A 21993-nucleotide genomic window follows, 5' to 3' on the forward strand; every position below is an offset into this window, starting at 1 on the left:
ATGAGTTTTGAACTGTAGAATTTACAGGTTTTTCTGTGAATATGTATTACATTTTTATTATACTATTCTGGTAATTATTCTGAAAACCACAGCTGCTGTTTTTTTCTTTTTGTAAAAATACCAAGATTTTTCATTTATTTATTCCCAGTGCTATTAATACATTAAAAACATGGGAAAAGGCAAATTGTTCAGCAACAGTAAATGTGTCTTCGCTTTCTTATAATGGGTTTTACTGCTTAATATACTGCAAGATCACTGATGATGTTAGAAAGCAGACAGAAATATGACTTTGCAAAATGTGAGGTAAAATCTGTGATTAATCTGACAAACCACCTAGTGGATCAGTGGTGCTTGTAATGGTAAATTCCTTTCAGAACACTGCTTTTTTATTTGAGGTCCCTTGTTCTCTGTGCAGCTAAAGGTACATAAAATGCTTCATTTTATCAGTGACATAAAATCAAGTCAGTTGTATTGCAAATGGTTTCTTTAGTTGCTTTGTTTTAAGGGAATTTAAGAACATAAATGTCAAACATTTACAGTACTGCAGAGACATTAAAGTTCTCTTTGTTGTTTTTGTAATTTCAGAACTATTCAGTTATGCTGATTGTGGTAAATAAAGCCAATTCCTTAATTAATTCAGGTTTTTGACTATCAATATGAAGTATGACTAAGTGTACCTCTAAGAATACATCATGTCAAAAAGTCATTTGATAATAATAAGGTGTCAACAGTATTGAGGTGTTCTCATAGACCCTCCCTTTAAACAGGAAAACTTTCTTCGGAAGCCAAGGTTGAGTACATGAGAACAGTGCACACACACACACACACACACACACACACACACATACACACACAGAGCTCAAAGGATTTATTACCTTGGACAACTTGGAGGCAGCACTCAAATATCAGAAGAGGACAGAGCACTTTGACAAGAAGCAAGAGCGGAGCACAGAGAACTGTGAACTGGTAAGGATTTTATTTTTTAGCCTTTTTGTTATCGTTCTATCAGAACTGAGAGACATGCACAAAGGACAAGAAAACAATAAGAGCTTCATATCTTTGTTTTGTTTCAAAGTTTCTTTCATCACACTGTGTACCTTGAACAGACAATTGTATGTTTTCTACGGGACACAAATAAAGTGACAAGTTTCGCACTCTGTTGGGTGCAGTGAACTATGCATGTACTTTAATATAGCGGCTGTGGAGTTTTTACAATCCAGTTCTGACAATCTCACCTTATTTTGAGTTCTGAAACCAGAGACTCTTAAATGATCTTGTGCTGCTTTATAGTTTTACTCCCTGTTTATAAACTTGCCTTATACTATCATTATTATAACATTATTAGTCTTAACTTGGATGTTTTAAATGCAGTTTCTTACAGCTAGTTGGGTGGTCACACGTCAAAACCATATGAGTCAGTCTTCCCGATTTGGGTTTCAGGGTCTGGAATCTGTGAGAGCGGCTATTAGTCAGGTGGCATGAAATCAAATCAGAACAGTTGCAAGGAAGTTCTAACTATAGATATGGCTATCACATCAAATGAAGCTAATGAACGTGAAGTATTTTGAATCAGGGGGAGGACCTATCTCGATACTTTTTGTGTGTGACAGATGTGTCATGTAACACATCGGTTCTCCATAAAATAATAAAAACAATCTTATTATTGAGGGTTTATGAACTGATCACTTTTAGCTCTGGAGTTTTTAATTTAAACATGAACAAGTCATGTAAAAGTCTATTATAATGAAAAAATGGAGAAGCATGCAAATAATGGTGTTCAGGTAATATAAGCATAGTGATATATATTATATTATATTATATTATATTATATTATATTATATTATATTATATTATATTATATTATATTATATTATATTATATTATATTATATTACATTATATTATATTATATTATATTACATTATATTATATTATATTATACACAATTTATAAGAATTGTAAACCTACATTTATGTACGTAGGTACACTTTTCTTGGGTGATGATAATGAAGCTGTGTACAAAAAAGCAACAAGACCTTATATGGAACAATTAATTATTAATGTATATTGGAGTTGCTTTAAAATATTTAGTGTGACTATAAAGTGAATTCACAATAACTCCTCGTGTTGGCATATGCATTGATGCTTTACAATGCGGTGAAGTGCTAAAGTGAATCTGAAGGTTTAAAGCTGTTCTTGAAATATAGAAAAAGGAAATTAACAACAAATTGTCTCCAAGCTTGTCACTAACAGTGGCCTTGTGTTAATTTATCTTTAAATGTCTTCTGGGAGCCACAGATTTTATCCTGCACACTGAGAGAGGTTAAGGGGTGCATGGGGACATTTGAGATCCCTGGAGAGTCTATCCACTGGAGCCATTTTAAGTGGGTAAGGCTGACAGGACAGAGGAAGAGATTTTATCGCCAATCAGAGAAATAGGAGGGCGATAGACTGAGCAAAATTGGCTTTGCCTATTGCAGAGGGTGATTTTGCTCACTTAAACACCCTGTGGAATCACATCTTCCATACTCTAAATAAATTACTGACAAGCAGGCTGATTTTCAACACAGTCATTTCCTCACCTAAAACACATGTTGCTTCAATTTAAGAACTAAAGGGGTCATTGCCAGCCTTCCCTAAGAGGAAAAGTGGAATTAATGCTTTCATCGATATTGAATTTAGTGTGTGCTTGGCTAGTGGGAAACTTAGTTATGCACCAACATAATTAAGCAATTACTAAAACAATCACGGCTCTGGAAATGAGACTCATTTTTATAAAAATAAATAAATAAATAATAATATCTTAAAGCATGTTGGCTAAATCCTCAAGAATGTGTCTGAATGAAAATGAGAATGTAATTTGAGATATTTCAGACTATTTCCTATTGAAAAGGCCCTTTGGTTTCAGCCGAAGGTAGAACTTACCCACTGGGTTCACATAAATGTTGCCTAATGCATTGTATGCTAATGATAAATATGCTATTAATCCCTAAATGTCTCTCTTTTTGAACTTCACCAGTTTTGAGAAATGGAAATAACTAGCACCAACCAAGGCTGTGCTAGGCTGGTATGATAGCCCTATCATTTGACAAATGACTGTGTCCTACTAAACATGTCAGCAGGGCAATTCTGAGAGAGGAAAAAAAGGTTAGCTGTATAGTTTAAAACTTGAGCATGTCATTAGACTTGCTTTTCATATAGTCGTGTGAAGTGATAGTTTACTCACTGTTATTACTGCTATACAGTGCGGCCTGCTGCTGGCATATAATTATGTTATGAAGCATAGCTCCAGGTTCTCAGCACAATGAAAATGTATCCTTTTATGCAGCAGTTCTTCTGATCTGAGATACAGGTGGAAAACCCTGGTAGCTAATACAGGTGCATTTTTCACAATAAACTACAAATTTGTTAAGTAAGATGGGAATATACTGTACCTTCTTGTACTTGGAGAATACCCAAGATAGCAGTGAGATGGAGAGCTTTCTTGTCCCCATATAAGCATGTGATTGCGCTGAGTGGTGTGAAGCTCAGGTTGCGTGTAAAATGAAGACCCTCAGCTTGGCAAGCTTCAGTCTTGGTATATTTTGCTCAGGAGGGTTAGATTGATCATTTTTCAAAATGAACAGAAGCCAAGACCTGCATAGGACATGATACAAACCAGCACGAGTGTGCAAATAATTTTTCATTCTGAATACCTTTTGCTGTAATCAGAGAATGTGTAATAGTGTTTCTCAAATAATCTTGTTTTGCAGCCAGATTTTGAAGTGGGCATGTGGTGACCCAATGACAAACCGAAACTGTCTATCAAATAAAGCGAAGGGAAACTGATCATTTTGTTTTGCAAAAGCAGCTTGAATTTTGATAGTTTCATGCTCAACAAATTGTGGTTGGCACAAACCATGTTTACTCTTGCTTGAAGTAATCTGTATTTAATCTAGTCTTGGTCCATTTTGTTCTACTTTACATGATATTGTTCATGGTTTTTAGGGATGATGTGATGTGTAATGTCACAAAATGAAGTGTTGGCATTCACCTAATTTGGCTGCTTCTACCACAAAACAGAAATATATTTGTGCTATAATAAAAGCACAGCTGTTGAATAACAAAACATATGGGAAGTATATTAAAAACTGACAAGGTTATTTATTGTGCAATTATATTGGATCCTAAAAGTTTGTTACTTAGTTTATTATTTACATTTAGCATTTCATTTTTACCTCTTGCAGTCCGCAACCCTTTTAGATTCAGAACAGACCTGAAACCCATTTTTGAGTTATGACCAACAGTTGAGACCACTGGTATAATAGCATAGATAACACAATTTTAGTCAAATGTTCGATTTATAACATTAGTTTATGCATTAGTTTTCATAAACTAACAATAAGATGAACTTTACAGCATTTATTGATTTGATATTGAATTAATACTGATATTAATAATATTAATACTAATATTAATATTAATACTAATATTAATGTTAATTTACTATTGTTCACTGTTCATTTGATCATTGTTAACAACATATTTTATAAATCTTGAACTAATGCTAATTTATGCTACTTGTAATGGTATAAATGTATGTATTAATATACTGTATGTAGAAAAAAAACATTGATCTAATAAATGCTGTTCATTGAATAGTGCCTAATGCCTTAACGAACGTAAATGCATTAAATGTTATTTAACTATAGTGTCACCACTTCATTATATGGTACATGCATTTACTTGATTAATTTAAAGTTTATCATTATTATAAAAATTTGTACTACTATCCAAAGCAGTAATAAAACTGCCATAGTGTTATTCTCAATGATGCAACCAATTGAAATAATTACTGTCAGGTTTTACACCAACTGAAATAGCAAGCCAAACCATGCATAATGATGAGTGCAATGATTCACATGCATGTTGAAGGATGACACTCAAATGTCATATTTCAGCAGCTTGTGATCCACAAAACACTTGCATTTATATCTCATTATGCTCTGTGCAGTGTCTCTAAGAGACCAATCAGCATGCTATTGTGTATGGAATATGGCACTCGGTCAGATGACTGATGTAGCATAGAATGCAATTTCATAGAGTTATTTATTGAAGAAGATAGCCACTGTATAAAGCAACCTTCTTCGCTCAGGATCTGAGATGAGACTGAGACTACCATTAGCAGGAGTCAACAGCAAGAGTGGTACAAGAGTCAACGAGGGCCCTAGACTACGATCATTTCAAATAAACAAGCTCTGAACAAAACCTAGTCAACTGCCTACCTAGACAGCTTTTTCCCTCATTTGGGCAAAATTATTGCACTTGTCCTTAAATAAGAAAATAATCCTGTAATGTATGGAAGCCTGTTTCAGACACAAAATAAATAATAAAAAAGGTAATTGCAACTTTTATTTTTAATTTTAGAATTCAGACTTTTCATCTCAGAATTGTGAGTTTATAAACTAAACTGGGAGATAAACACAGAAGTGCAATTTCTTAGTAAAGCAATTCTGCATGCATATCTCACAATTCTGAGTTTTTTGAGAATTTTGAAACATCAACTCTCTGATTCCACAATTCAGACTCTTTTTTTTTCCCCTGGCAGAAATGGGTGTTCAGTGAATTTTTAATTCAATACTTATATATATATATAATTTTTGCCCAACATTTATGTGCTATGACTTTTTATGCTTGTTTGACTACTACAATGTGGTTTTGGTTATATGCTAACTCAGTCAATTGCAGAGCACTTATGAGGTTTCATTTCAGTTAGGATGCTGCCTTGGGGTAGTTCACACATGTTCTTGCTTTCAAAAAGAGCTAGCTAACTTGTCACTGTGTCTTAAAAAGCAGTGCACATGAATCAAAGATCTGTCTACCGTTATCTGTCATCTGTCTACAGAAAAACATTTAAAACAGCACAAATGGATGCATACATTCCATGTGACATCCCCTGTACTAGACAGCACACTAGGTTTTGGAGCAAAGCTAAAAATCTCAAACACATGCTCACTAAAATATTTTCAGTTCTCCTCCTCAAAGCCAATATGTCTCCCTGCAGGGCACAGTTATATCCAAACATGTCAAAATCCCATATTAGTGCTACGCTAGTGCTAGTTTACTAGTGAGGACACACTGACTGGATCTGAACTGTATATATGAGTGGATTTGAAAAGATGAATGACTAGAGCCTTGGAGGTTTTGCTGACTAGGCCCAAAGCTTCTCTAATGGAACATAATGCACTGCACTGTCACACTGCATCACATCCCAACAGATGGGATAACCATCGTCCTACTTTGCTCCATCTTGGTGCCTATTTCACATGAATTGCTCTTTTCCCCTAAACTGTTTGGACTTAATTGGTTATTTAAACGTGCAAATGCTCAGTGTTACCTATTTTGAGGTGTCTGCTTAATGAGGATAAGTGCTGCAAAACCACACAGGATGAATATCCTAGACAGACTGATTTATAAAATGTGCTTTTTCATACATCTTCTAATTGCATCTTGTATCGTGCAAACATTTTTAATCTATCCAAATGTTTAATAAGACTGAAATTGAATTGACCTTTCATATTGCTTTTCTCACACCCAGAGAAGCTTCTGAATTCTTGAGCCATTGGACTGCATCAAGATGATGAAAAAAGCCAAGGTTTTAGATCCAACTGCTCCCGGGCAAGGCGGTAAGAACAATATAATTGTTCTCTCTCCCATATGGCAGGCTGACACCGGCACCGAACCTTGTCCAACTGCTCTATTACTGAATTACTGAAACAAGAAATCCAGCCATGTTCTCCATGAAGACCGGCTAGAGAAATACACGGTGGAAAAAAAAAACCCATCCTTTTTTGTTTTGTAATTTGTTCTTTCTATTTCTTAATGGTCACTATTCCCAGAAGATGTCATTTAGTTAATCAGTTTTCTTTGTATTCATAATGATGAGAGTATAGCAATGGAATTTGACACGCTTGATAGGACATGGGTCTCATTTAGAAAACTTCTACCACAGTAAGCAGCTGCGTTAAAATGCAATGCCGGATTTTCCAGATAAAACCTAATGACCACCTCTCCATGGTAAAGTGAATAATATATCTGTCCCTGAGGGGTTAGAAGAGCGAGATAAAAGCAAGCGTTGAGTCTAACCTAGCCACACAAATTTATTTAAACACATGAATGATCAAATAGCTGGTTAAAGTTGTAGGTTGTGGGCAGTGTTGGGAAGGTTACTTTGGAAATGTAATAGGTTACAGATTACAAGTTACCCTGTTTAAAATGTAATAGTAGTGTAACTTTTTCAATTACTTTATTAAAGTAATGTAACTAATTACTTTTGAGTACTTTTGATTACTTTTCTAAATTTGTGAAAATTAAATAATAATAAATAAAATCATATACATCAACTCAAATACAGTTATCTAATAAGCATGTGACGTATTCTGTGTAATAAACTCCTGAAACATTGGTGTTTTTTTTAAACTGCTGTCTCTTTGTATATGATGTGATGATAGTTTTCTCAAAATAAGTAAAATGCACATGAAGTGACACAGAGCAGTTCTAGAAATTATGTGTATGTGTTCGTGTACTCATATATTGAGATGGCAGAGGTTGAAAACACTGCGAGCTTCAGCAGGCCTATGTGTAGAAAATGAAACCATGTCTTTGCCATTAATTTACAGGAGGGGCGGACTGGGAAAAAATTCAGACTGGAAAATTCAAACTCATACAAACAAATTAATGGACAAAACTATTTTTTGTATGGACCTGACATAAAAAAAGGTTTAAATCTTTAATTTGGGGACATGCAAAATAATTAAAAGTTCTCTCCTGAACTGCACCTTCACTTCCATTTTTCTCTTCAGTCTCTTTATTTTGCCCCATTATCCATCTCTCTCATGACTTTAATACTCAAGATTGAACAAAACTATACTGTACAATACAATACTCTACAATACTACAATATATTTATATAAAAATCCTAATACTGTACACGAGTCATGTTTTTCCCTTACAAAAATTGACCATGCTTTTATTAGCCTATATAAAAAGTACAATAACCTTGTTTTGTTTTTTGTTCTGCAAATGGATTTCTATTTATTTTTAAATAAATACATTTGTAAAATAATTTTTGGTTACCACATTTAAACAATAGTAACCATGTTCTCTGGATTATTAGTAAAATAACAAAACTTTAATTTTCGTAAGGGTTGTGTTGTTGTCTGTCGTAGCTTCCACAAAAAATCAGATTATTTTTCAGCTAAATTACTACTGTAACATTACAACAGATAATAATGATGTCCTTTATATAGTATTTTGAGTGATGACTGATGAGCAACGTGCTGCTGCTTGATTAAATAAAAAAAAAAAAAAACAAAGACAAAAAAAAGCATCTTTACAGATGAAACTGACCTGAAACCGTGAACAGTAGTTCAGCTTCTCGGCTCCAGCTGTGCGCTTCCACAGTGCACTCTTTTCTCTCTCTCGCATTGATTACTCTGAGTCTGATCCAAACCGTTTGGCGGAAGCGCGGAGAGCGCGCGAGTCACGAGATTTAATTATCAAATGGCGGATTCGCAAATGATCGCTTTATTACATTCGGCAGGCAATTATACAATAATGATATTAAAATAGCGGGCCAAATCGGTTCTCCCGGTGTCCAGTCCGCGCCTGATTTCCACAGACACACAGAACGTGCAGGAGTCATATGTTGCATTTTTGGGGCTTAATATTCACAGACACTAGTCCATGTCATGTTTTGATTCAAGTGTACTGACCTACTTTTGATTTAGTCATCCAAAATGTGGCACATTCCGTCCGCGTTAGGCATTCCGTTTATATGACTGGATTCTACGAACCAGACTGTGTTTCCGCATCCCGGAAATTATTAGGGCGGTATGTCTCAGAATAGTCAGTGCAATTTGGGAAATAAATCAGTTAAATCTGTATGTGGGTGTGTGTAAATATTCAAATGTAATCCCCTTTGTAATCGTTAAAAATTTCATAAGTAACTGTAATTTAATTACTAATTTTTTTTTAGTAACTGTAACTAATTACAGTTACATTAATTTTGTAATTAGATTACGTAACGCCGTTACATGTAACTAGTTACTCCCCAACACTGGTTGTGGGTTTGGAAACTAGCCACTGTGCACAAGATGCAAATGAAGTGGAGGCTGTGAATGTGGCTTATGCAATCAGAGCCTTCATCAGTGTATAGTGCGTCCTTCATGTGGAAGCTCACTAAACAGCCCTGTGAGCATTTGCCATCATTCATCGAGGGTTTCTTTGAATCGTGTAACCATGGATGCGAGGGACAACCATCAACCCACCAGAATGTGAAGTGCCTGTGATGTGAAGGACAGTAAATAAAACTGGACCAGGCTGGAGTCGAACCTGTATGCAGAACAACTCTTCATTTCTTAAACCTTTTTATGAAAATCCACCCACTTAACATTTATTTTCTTTGTTTATTTGCATTTTTATTTATTTCTCACTTGCTTTATTTATTTAATTTCCTTTGAGGAGGGGGTTTATTTTACCTTGTTTAATTATTAATTAATTTTTCCTCTTTTTTTTCTTCTTCTTATGTTTATTATGAACCCCTCCTTTTTTACAGTCATGAGTGATAATACAGTATGTGTCCCCAAATGACTAAATTTCTGCCCATTTTGGCCTGTTTCATACCGCAAATTTTAGCAGAGTAAAAAAAAAAAAAAAGTTAAATGTATAACTTAAAACTTCTGATACGAAAAAATAGTTCTTTGGAATGTATAAAATAATCAGACGAAAGCTGCAATAATGTTAATATGTTAAGTGCTCTGAGACGATTTTCTCTGCAATCGATAACTGTGACGCACATTGAATAGTATGCTAACTGTGAAACGTACATCAAGACCGGCTTTCATCTTTTCACGAGGTTCACTCATGTAAATTATGTTACCTCCAAAATCGCATATTCAAAATTACTGTGTTTCTAAATTCGCCTATCATATAATTTCACCATATTTCCTTATGGTTTCAGTACGCGTACAGCCAACATGTGTGTTTAGCAGAAACTCGTAGCTCCACAAGGCAGCAGTGTGAATAGCCTACTGTAACCAGAATAATCACCTTATAATGTATGCTGTGTGAAACAGGTCTCAAACTTTTATTTCTTTCCCAGTTTGTCTGCTTTTTCTTTAGTCTTGTCTATTGTAATTTCACATTCAACCACTTAATGGTCTGAATAATTATGTTTTATTGGTTTGACCTCCCCGTCTTTTCCCCTGTCTGTGTTTTTGGTTGTATTTGTGAGTTATTTTGTCTCTTGTTCAAACCTGACATAGAAAAAAATGCCAGGATTCACAATTTTGTGTTCTCCTTCTTTGTTTCCCCTTCCTTCGTTGCTGTTGTACTGTAATGTTGTGTCTATACTGTACTAGGACTGGAAATTCTGCCTCTCAAGAGACAAGGTAAGGTAATCGAATGACAGCAACCTGAACATCTGCATGCATGTCATGATAACCAGTATTTGTTCATATCATATCATATCATATCATATCATATCATATCACATCCTAACATAACAAATCATATGTACTACATGTTACATCATAACATCAAGTAATATATCATATCCATCATATCATAATACCCAGTTAAATAAGCAATAAGAATTCAAATCAGTGTTCTATTTATAAAATTAATGTTCAGATTGCTGTCATTTAAAGGCACAATGAAAAAATCTTGATCAATTTTCATTTCAATGTTGATGTATTGAAACATGATGTGATATTAAGAAAATCTTGTCCCTTTAAAATAACCAATAGATGGTTTATAATATAATATAATATAATATAATATAATATAATATAATATAATATAATATAATATAATATAATATAATATAATATAATATAATATAATATAATATAATATAATATAATATAATATAATATATCTGTCAGTGGTTTAAGCAGAGGTGTTTGTTGGGGCAAATTGTCACATAAATGCTAGGATTTAGCACAAAAAAGTATAATATTTAACAATTTACTGACAAACTTTTTGTGTGATGTTTCATATTTTTGCTGTGTCGTGTTTTTTTTGTTTTTACTCTCAAAGCTGATATACTGTTTATTTTGCTGTATATGCCTAAGGAGTGTGACAAAATGGCTTAACATGACAGAAAAAAGTTCAAGTGTGATCTGTAATAATGGTGTAAATTTAGGACAAAAATAAACCTACTTTAAGAAATATATTCACCAGAGTGAACACTGTGACAACTGACAACTAGCCCCGGTTCAGTCCTCTGTTTATAAATTTAGGAATGTTTAAATCGGCAAAACATGAATCTGCATATTTTAAGTAAATCAATCATTGTAAGTAATAGATCCCCACTTAAAAATATCTTATCTGTTGTACAGAGATTGTTAAATGTTTTTCAATACATAGACTACAGCTGTGCAGATGTTTATTCAGCATATGTTACGTCACTGTGCACCTGCTGTGCTGTTTCTCCTGATGTTCTGACACTATACCCTGAATGTGAATTCTCTCAGGCATCAAACGGAGATCTAAGGTTCCCGGTGTTATGATTACACAGTACATTGAGGAACTTCCAGAGGGGATGACAACTCCTGACTTCACACGTAAACCCATCGCTTTAACCATTCAAGAAGGTAAGCACATTAAAAGAGAAGAATCTATAAAAGTGAAAGCAAATATGATTAGAGGCGACAGTTGAGAGCTAAATGATCCTGGATGTGAAATTAACAAGCTAGGAGCACGTACAGAGGATTATCACACAGATTTACTGCCCTAAATGTCTAAGCTGTGCAGCTACACGACTTAATTTACGTAGTACATGAGTGATTTATCAAGTTCTCTGGTCGTCCTCCAGCTTTAACATGTGACCACGGCTATATATGTTCCAAGGGAAAGAAATCAAATAGCATATATCCCATTTCGTGCTAGTTTGAAATGCACAGAGTCAGATCGCAAATGTGTAATGTATGTCTTGTCTTCATTTATGTTTTTAATGACCTTTCAAACTATGTTTTTTCCCCCCTTTTTTCTGCCTGTATCTAAACCATTTGACTTTGCCAAAATTGTCTTCTGCAATACAACTAAGACTGTCTCTTGGAAAACAGAACAATGTCAGCAATGTTAACCATGTTCATTTCTAATAAGAAATAAAGAAAATATGGTACGATTTTACAATAAAGTACCATAAGTTAATATATACCACAAGCATATACCATAAACATTTTTCAAAATGAAGATAAATAAATTCAGTTAAGTGTATCCAAACTTTTGAGTAGAGGTGCACTAGAACACATTCTCTGGTAAATATTCACATAATTTAAAACAAAAGTTTACTGATTATTGTAAAAAAATTACTGTTAAAATCTGCAATTAACAGCCCGAAACACATGTGAAACACAGCGTAACAAGAACAAGAATTTCAAGGCACAAGAATTCCTTTTTTGAAAGTTCTACTTAATAAAAATGTATTTCTCAAGTCTATAACAACTTGAATTTTCATAATGCAGGAAAACTAGCCATTTTTAAAGCCAAAGTGATTGGAAACCCAGAACCCACTGTAACCTGGCGTAGAGCAAAAGGAGAAATGAATGATCCCCAAAAGTTTCAGAACAAATATGACCCAACAACTAATGAACACACTTTGGAGGTAAGCTCAGGCTTTTAGCTTCACATTAAATCTTCTACTTAACATGTAGTGAAGGTGAAGTGTGTAATGGTTTAATTTTAAAATACCTTCTCATATCCCAGCTTAATGGGAAGAGAATGTACATAGGATGATTCAGAAAGAAAAGTGTAAACTCTGTTGCCCTGTGCCATCAAAGCATTGCTTGCATCAGTTGTTTGAGCAGCCCTACATAGCATTATCATCACAACCAGCACAATTTTGGGGCGGGACTTCCTGTTCGCTGGCCAAATGGGAGAGGGTGGTGGGAGTGGTCAAGAAACCTGTTTGGAAACAGTCCTTACTAACTATTCTCTTTAGCAGCTCAGATATTAAACACTTCACCTTTAAATGTTCATCTCATTATCTCTGGAATTCAATTATTGCCCACGATTCATCAACACAACCTATTTTTCATTTAATTTTGCAGATACCTAAAGTGAGCAGTGCTGAAGCTGACACTTACAAATGCTATGCCTCAAACGAATATGGAAAAGCTGTTTGCACTGTTGTCCTAAATATAATTGAAGGTAGGGCAGACACATCTTAAAAGCTCTACTGGTTTGTTACTTTCATTACAAAGTTTTTATTCTATCCACACATTCATACATGAAAATAGCTGCAAATTATTTTCTTTTTCTTTTCAGTTGGATTCAAAAGGGACAAAGAATTGCAAATGTCTGAAGCAGGTAAGATTATTGTAACCTTTTAGTAGCTGATTTTCTTCAACTTAGCATGGCAGTTGATCATAAAGGAAAAATATTTAAAGGGATACTTTGACAATGAATATGGCACACATAAGCATTGGCTTTCTTCTGTTTGTTGATTGCATTTTGAAGCTCCAGCAGCTAACCCAAGAGAGTTAAGAAAGATGCTCAAGAGAGGGTGAGACATTTGTTTCCATTTCATTACACATTAATGCTATGTCATCAGCAGTGCAGTTTCTCTTTAGGCTCTACTTATGCGTCTGATTCTTGCCATAGTTAATTAGCCCATCTCATATTAAAACACCAGTCACGTTAACCCAGTTAAGTGCTAGCATTTGGCCTGAAGTTCATAATGGTCATCACAATCTTCTTAAAGTGCTGGCAAAAAAGTTGAGGAGAAAAAGGAAGGTGACATTGACGACTCTGTATGGGAATTGCTGCTGAGTTCTGAGAAGAAAGACTATGAGAACATTTGCATCCAGTATGGCATCACTGATTTCCGTGGCATGCTGAAGAAACTGGCCGAGATGAAGAAGGAAAGAGAAGAGGAGCAGGCACAGGTAAAGTGCTGCCAAAATGACAGAAGGTTTCTCAAAAAACTGCTTTCACATTTTCATGGCTAGATGCACAAATCTGGAGACCAGTTGTCATGTTGTTTGTTTCACTGCTATAGTTCATCCAATATCTCAGTAATCTCAAGCCCATTGAGGTGAAATCTGAGGATGCTGCAACATTTGAACTGGAAATGGATCTCAAAGACCCCAACAGCCGCATTTTTCTGTATAAGGTGAGAACTGCGAATCAGAGGATGTGAAATACCAGCGAAAAATAAGTGTAACTGGTACAGTAGATCAATGATAGTTACAAAGCAAGGCCTGTTATTGAGCTCTCATCCTATGTGATAATCAGTAAACAGCCACTTAAAATTGGTTCATGTCAGTTGTTATCTATTATAGGTTTTTTTTTTTTTTTTTTTAGTTTTAATAATTTTGTTGTCATTTGTAAAAGTTTAAATAAGTTTAAAGTTTGTTCAGTTTTATTTTATTTCGGATAATGTTTATTTGAGGGTTTTTTTAAGATTTTGCTTTGAATGTTTTTCTTTGATTGATGCTTCATATTGTACACAATAATATGTGGAAAAGAACCCCCATATTTAAGCAAATTTTAACAGTAAAATCATAGTGGACATGATTATACTCCATCCAGCGCTTCACACTTCAGTCCAGTAGGTGGCGTATTATTCAATTATTATGACATCAATTACTTTGTTGAATAATGACATATTAGGGCACAATAAGAAAATAATTTACTAAATTTAAATTACTTACTATAACTAAAAACATGATGTGTTAACATGCATTTGCATATGGGTATGAAGATTGATTTTATCGTTACTATACTTGACTGTGACATTGCATATTTTTCAAATGAAAAATACTCAGAAGATACTGCACTAGTGCTACCTATTCAGCCATCATAATTTAAAGAACATTATTTTCTATATGCATATATATCATGAACATTCATCACAGTTACTCTTTCCCTTTTGATCAGGACGGTGTCATGATTCCATTCAGCAAAGAAGCTGAAGGCGAAATTAAGCACGGTCTAAAACAAGTTGGCAAGAAGTACATCTTCACTGTTAATGGTCTCAATCCAGAAGATGCCGGAATCTATCAAGTGGATGTTGAGGGTGTCAATATCTTTTCAACGGATTTCAAGAGTACGTTTTTTTTTACAGCATATTTGTCTATTTGTCAGTTAACCTACTGCTGAGAAGACCAGCACGAATTCCCATGCCTGTCTAAGCAGCATTCGTGTTTCTCTGGCTGGTTTGCCAACATAAAAACACATCTACACTGGATGTGAGCTATGTGCCGTTATGCCCCAAAACTAAATCGATCCCATTATAATCAATAAAGCTGTCTAAACTGGAAGCATCTGCTGGGAAGCACACTTGACAGTTACATCAAAGTCAGCGTGTGATGTTTCTGGTCTACTAATATAAATTGTCTTTTGCTTCTAAACATGTATACACAGTTGTAGCAACACCGACATTATAATAATATTTATATGCTAATTCAGTTTTTAACTAATGTCTTTCCATTGAAAATCAAGCAAGTCATGCTGTTTAAGCTAGTTAAGAATCCAAGTGGAAGCACATGAATTTAAAACCAGCTTTGCTTTTAATCTTTTCAGCAGTGCTTTTACGGAATGCATAATGCCATGGATTGACTGAGGTGTGTTTATCCATATTTAACACAGTTCCCCCTGTGGAGTTTGCCCTGAAGATTAAGGAGGTGACGGCCCAAGAGAGAGAGGATGCCATCTTTGAGTGTGTTTTAACTCAGCCCGTTAGTAAGATTACTTGGACCCTAAAAAATACACCCCTCTCTAACAATGAAAAATATGAGATTACTTGTTCTGAAGATAAACTGGTCCACCGTCTGAGAATTATTGATTGTATGCCTTTGGATGCTGGAATCTATGCTGCTATAGCTGGAATTAAGTCTAGCAGTGCTTGGCTGATTGTAGAAGGTAAGTACAACTTTTATATGTATATATATATATTTTATGTATATATATTTAATTTGTATATATATGATATATTAATCAAATGAAATGCATCATGCTGATTAATTAAATTCATTGCACATTTATCATATATCAATTAATTGCACATCATATATACAACACCTGTATGCATTTCTTTTTTCTCCTGAACACAAAATAAGATACTTTGAAGGATGCTTCTGGTCGCCATTGACATTTTTTTTCATACTATGGAAGTCAATGGGGAGCAGCAACTGTTTTGTTACTTACCTCGTCTCATAGCAAATATGTGTCTCCAAGTAAATTTCTGCAAAACTGAAAAAAATAGGTAACTTGAAGCGACACTTCCTAGATATTTGCATTATGACCCACTGCAATACATACCTGAAGCAACGTTATAAAAACACAGCAATACATGCCAATATCAACGTAACAAAAGGGTCACATATAGAACCTTCATGGACTTTTCAGTTTTAATCTGCCTTGAAATGTGCAGTTAGGTATGTAATAATGGTGTTGCAGAAACATACTATAGGCACGTATTTCTTATGAGACTACGTTGACAGAATTTTCTTTTTTCAGTGAACTATTCCTTTAAGTCAGTATATTGTTTTTATTTCCACATTGCTTTATTTTTATTACAAATAGTTGTACTAAATTAAGAGACTAAAATAATTTAATTGCATGATACACTGATTAATTAATCAATTACAAATAATTACAGCCCTTTTATTAGAAAATAAGGTTGTCAATTAATTAATCTAATTAATTATAATTTCCTGATTTGTATTCCGATTGATAACAAATTGTAGCAATATACTGTCCACAAATAAAGGACTCCCTTAATAACATACATTTTTAAAAAGCCCACAAATAAAGACATTGCAAAATATGTCTTTAAAGTCATTATATTGTGTTACATTTCTGTAATGTATTATTTTAATGTATATATTTGTACTACATCCTGTAGTTTTATTAACTTGCTTCAATTCAATATGAGTCTGTTTGTATTATTGTTTCCACACTAGCTGACAAAGATCCTGCAACAAAGGGAAAGAAGAAAGCCCGTAAAACCACTCAGGCAGGTGGTGGTAGTGAAGACTTGCTGAAGATAGCTGCTGAGCAGGCAGAGAAAAACAAGAAGGAGATAGCAGAAGCTTTGGAGGCTGCTAAGAAACTCCAGGCTGAAAGAGAGGCATTAGAAGCTGAAGCTAAAGCCAGAGCTGCGGCTGAAGCCGAAGCGGCAAAAGCGACAGCTCAAGCAGCAACAGCTGCTGCAACCGCGGCTGCAGCTAAAGCTGCACAGGATGCACTTGCCGCAGCTAAAGCCAAAGGTAAATCTGAGGCTGAAGCTAAAGCCGCAGCAGAAGCAGCTGCTCGGGCTGCAGCAGCTAAAGCTAAGGCCAGTGCTGAGGAGGAGGCCAGGAAGCAGGCTGAACTCAAGGCCTTAAGTGAAGGTCTGAGTGCTGAGGAAGCCGTTGCGGCAGGGGCTGCGGCAGCTGCTGCGATGAATGCACAGGCAGCTGCTGTGGCAGCAAGTCTTGGGAAGGCTGGTGCTGCAGGTGGTTCTGCAGTGGCGGTAGGAGCAGTATTTGCTGCAGGAGCTACAGGTACTGGAGAAGCTGGGGGAGCTGGAGGAGCTGGTGGAGCTGGAGGAGCTGGAGGAGCTGGTGGAGCTGGAGGAGCTGATGGAGCCGGAGGTGCCGGTGGAGCCGGAGGGGCTGATGGAGCAGGGGGTGCTGGTGGAGCTGGGGGGGCTGATGGAGCAGGAGGTGCTGGTGGAGCTGGAGGAGCTGGAGGAGCCGGAGCTGCTGGTGGGGCCGGAGGAGCTGATGGTTCTGGAGGAAGCGGTGGTGAGGGAGGAGATGGAGGAGGTGGAGGAGACAAGAAGCGTCATAGAGCAGGACCTCTTGTACCAGAGACTGTTGTAGGTAAGGAACTATACAAGGAGACATTCTTGCTTTTATTTTTAATTAAAAAAAATATGTAATGTAACATTTCAGCATTGATTGGTTCTTACAGAAAATATACAGCAGGCCAAACTTTCATACAACATATATAGCAAGATTTTTTATGTTTTTGAAAGAAGTCTCTTGACTGACTAAGGCTATGTCTGCATTTATTGGATGCAGTAAAAATACAGTAAAACTAAAAACTAAATATTTTTTACAATTACACAAAAAAAGTTTTCTATTTCTTTTCTTTCTTTCTTTCTTTCTTTTTTTTCTTTTTTTTTTTACTTATTCCTGTTATGGCGAAAACTGAATTTCCAGAAAACCCAGTCTCTCTGCATTTTGTGACATAGCTATGGTTTTCATGGTTTTGCCACTTAATATTTGCATAGTTTTTATTTGCTTAGTATTTATTTGAAGTTGATTTTTATTTTAAACAATTTAAAATTAACTTTTGATCAATATAATGCATCCTTGGTGTATAAAAGTATTAATTTCTTGGTGAGTAGTGTGTGTATACAGTATATGTACACACACATATGAACTCCATTCACCAATAACAGTTTATTAACTGTTTACCTTTACTAAATTTATATTATGGATACCTTTTTATAAAACTTATTGCCTTTTTTTTGAAGTGTCAACAGATTTTGTAAAATAGCTTTATTTTGTGCAACATCCTCACACAACTTTCTGTTTACACAACACATCTCATCACAACACACATCCTAGAGGTGTTTTACTGTAGCTCAGGTGGGAAACAATCACAACACAATCAAAGCATTGCTCATCCTATGCCGATTAATTAACAGTTTACATCAAAAATCATGATAGGAAACTCAAACACTCCCAGCACAGTTCCAGATGTGTGCATAGAAGGGGAAGCCGAGGGCCGTTCTCGTGTAAGACAAGGCCCACTGATACCAGACACAGTGACTGGTAAGAGTGTGGGATGAATACACTAAATATATATTAAAATCATTTGATGTGATTACAGAAACTAAATAGTTTACTAAACTAAAAAGTGTCTTTTCCATTAAACATCAACAGTAACACAAATAGCTTTTACTTGAATGATTGATAAAATATTGATAATGAGAATATTTCAAGTTACATTAACAACCTATTTTTTAAATAAACACATTGTTTAAGCATGATTATTAATTTTCAGTGATCAACATGTATATTTAAATAATAATACTTTTAACATGGGGGGAAACATAAAAGTGCTTAAAATAATCACAATATCACATACTAAAAATATCACAACTAATGCAATTTGCATTAATATGAGGTCATCAAACGAAAATATTTTTTTAATAATAATTATAATAATACATCAAATAATCAATCTTTTTTATTTTCTCTATCATTGAATGTTCCATAAAATCCATAAATCTTTTCAGCTAAATGTGCTATTCGGTTTGTCTGTCTTTAATTGTTTGTCTGTGTCATTTATTTGTTGTTCATGTACCCATTTTGTGTGGTGTTGGTTTGTCAGTGTTTTTCAGTGTCAGTGTGTAAGTTTTAAAAAAATCAATGTGATTTTTTGGTTTCCATGTTTGTGGTGATATGCTGGGTAGCCCCTCCCACTGTGAAATTTCATTGGCCTTATTGAGTTCTGCATAGTTGTATATTAAACATCATGTTCTAAATGGTTGTGCAGCGGAGTCATGCAACATGCAGAAACTTTAAAAAAATATATATATATAAATAAAAAATAAAACCTTAATCATACTATGGTACACAATTCTTGATCTGGATAGTATTATTTATAATATACACAGCCATACCAAATTATTTATAATAGGAAGAAAAACTAAATCACTAGAATGCTGGTATCATATTAAATGCATTTTCCATTGTCTCGTAAATAAATAAAAAACAAAAATGGTGCACAAAATAACAATGTATGCAAATCAGAATATTTGTTGTTTAATACAGAGCTTTGTGGAGCAGGATTTTTCAGGCCATTGAGATTTTATTGTGGGTGGAATTACCCAGCATGGCACAAAAGCAACAAAACTGCAGATCCAGCAGAGGCACGCCCTCGAAAAATTGCTTGCATTTTTGTGTTTTTTTTTGTCAGTTTTCTTAAATGTTCTTGTTTGTTTTAAGTGTTTTTATTTTTATTTTACATGTTCTTTCCAACCTCTTTATCATATTCATGTCAATCTTCAAAATTCTTCACCGACTGACCGAACGGCATGAATGAAGGTGGAGGTAACCCATCAGATAAAGAAAAACCAGCAGGGTCTGGCAAACCATCAGGTTCTGGTAATCCATCAGGTTCCGGTAATCCATCAGGTTCTGGTAATCCATCAGGTTCTGGTAATCCATCAGGTTCAGGAAACCCGTCAGGTTCTGACAACCCTTCAGGTTCCGGTAACCCGTCTGGGTCCGGTAGCGCTTCAGGTTCTGGGGACCCACCAGGCCCAGGGAAGCCACCAGGTCCCCGAGGCCCATCAGAGGGCAGCACTGAAGCTACAGAAGAAGAAAAAGGAGCTGAAGATGAAAAAGACGAGTCAGCTAAATCTGGCAAGCGTTCAGGTCGTAAAAAGCAAGACCCACAGGTTCCGGAGACAGCTGTTGGTAAGAGATGTTTGAAGTTGCACTAAATAATGACATTGCGTCCATGCATATGTCAAAGTCATTCTGTCATTCACAGAATAACTGTGCAGTTCCTTGTAGGAGTTCTTGGTCTAATTAAATCAACAAGTACATTGTTAATCAGAAAACCTATTTAATTGGGTGGTTGTAAAGCAGAAATAAGTGAGGAATATATTGGGCAAGGCGAGTTGAAATCAGTAACTTTAATAACCTCTTTAATTAGTTTATTTGAGTAAGAATTTATTTCACATGATGCTGGTGGGCGTTGGATAACTTTGTTTATTCAAGTTATAATTCAGTCAAAATTAAGAATTATGTATTTACATGTATTTATCCTCATCCAATTCCAAAAATGTATTTTATTTTATGTTTTCCTCTGGATAATAATAATAATAATAATAATAATAATAATAATAATAATAATAATAATATATTAATAATATTCATTTTACTTTTTTATTTTTTTATTATTATTTTACAGTATATTGCAGATTTTATTTGTTTGTTTGTTTATTTGTTTGTATAAAAGAATCATATGGTTTAACTATGCTGCTCGTGTTGTGCTTAACAGCCTGTATGAACTGTCATATAAGATCTATGTAAAAACCTTTATAAATTAAATTTCAGAATTTACCAAACAACAACAATATACAGGTTTGGAAGAACATCTCGGAGTAAACTATTCCTTTAACTAAAATAAAGAAAAAATCTCAGTATGTAATTGGAGTGAGGACCAACTCTTTGTGGAAAAAAAAGTTTATGTTTTATTATTAGATACAACAATAAAAGTATTTTTTTTAAATAGTATCCACACAGTCTTTAATGTGCCAAATATTTCTTATGCATTGTGTGTCTGCTGTTTGTGTAGATCAATATGAGCTTTTTTTGTCTTCACCAAGCTTGTTTGTATTGCTAAAGGCCAATCACCTCGCTCACTAATCAGAGGAACCATGACATGATAAGATCTTAATAAATGCAGCCAAATAGGACTTCATAAACTTTAATTACGAGAAGACGAATTAAAGATTGTATATGCCTCAGAAGTCATTTCAGCAAGATCTTTAATTGTCGAAACACTTGGGGTTGCAAGAAAGTGACTCAATCAGCATTTATCTGGAGATTTTAAAGCAAATTCTGCGCAAGAACCAAATTGCATTTGGATGGTATCCAAAGACAACATGAAATTGTAAAAGGGGGGAATATACTTATTAATCTAATATAACAGCAACATTATTTGGTAATACCACTAAAACAAGAAGGTTTGCATAATTTGCCCATTAGTGGTGAAGCTTAATTAGAGCGACTACTAATTCAGAGAATTATCTCAACTGAACAACTTCAACCAAGAGTGATAATTATGTGCTATTAGAACAGAAAGAATGAATGTACAATGCATTTCTAAAATAAGTCAGGTTAAATGTGTACTGGCCATTCAGAGATAGTCTTTATCATCATCATCATGACGGATTCTAAGAAGATTCGGATTCTAGGAAGTCAGCACTGAAGAC

The 21993-nt window shown here is 34.8% G+C and overlaps 1 protein-coding gene across 4 annotated transcripts in view; it reads left to right on the forward strand.

Moving 5' to 3' along the window:
• The first annotated feature begins 843 nt into the window (after positions 1-843).
• LOC132160861 (immunoglobulin-like and fibronectin type III domain-containing protein 1) overlaps positions 844-21993 on the forward strand; it is a 29750-nt gene continuing 8600 nt past the window's right edge. Inside the window, exons 1-15 of one of the 4 annotated variants that reach the window (XM_059570573.1) lie at positions 844-966; positions 6577-6664; positions 10400-10429; positions 11516-11635; positions 12509-12648; positions 13094-13193; positions 13311-13352; positions 13503-13548; positions 13747-13930; positions 14044-14157; positions 14925-15093; positions 15636-15908; positions 16952-17854; positions 18710-18814; positions 20093-20467. In XM_059570573.1, coding sequence (XP_059426556.1) covers positions 6616-6664; positions 10400-10429; positions 11516-11635; positions 12509-12648; positions 13094-13193; positions 13311-13352; positions 13503-13548; positions 13747-13930; positions 14044-14157; positions 14925-15093; positions 15636-15908; positions 16952-17854; positions 18710-18814; positions 20093-20467 — 2650 coding nt within the window. In that variant the 5' untranslated portion in view covers positions 844-966; positions 6577-6615. The remainder of the gene's footprint in view (positions 967-6576; positions 6665-10399; positions 10430-11515; positions 11636-12508; positions 12649-13093; positions 13194-13310; positions 13353-13502; positions 13549-13746; positions 13931-14043; positions 14158-14924; positions 15094-15635; positions 15909-16951; positions 17855-18709; positions 18815-20092; positions 20468-21993) is intronic. The other 3 variants (XM_059570575.1, XM_059570574.1, XM_059570576.1) reach the window with 3 other exon arrangements.

This window comes from Carassius carassius, chromosome 17, assembly GCF_963082965.1.
Source record: "Carassius carassius chromosome 17, fCarCar2.1, whole genome shotgun sequence".
NCBI lineage: Eukaryota > Metazoa > Chordata > Actinopteri > Cypriniformes > Cyprinidae > Carassius > Carassius carassius.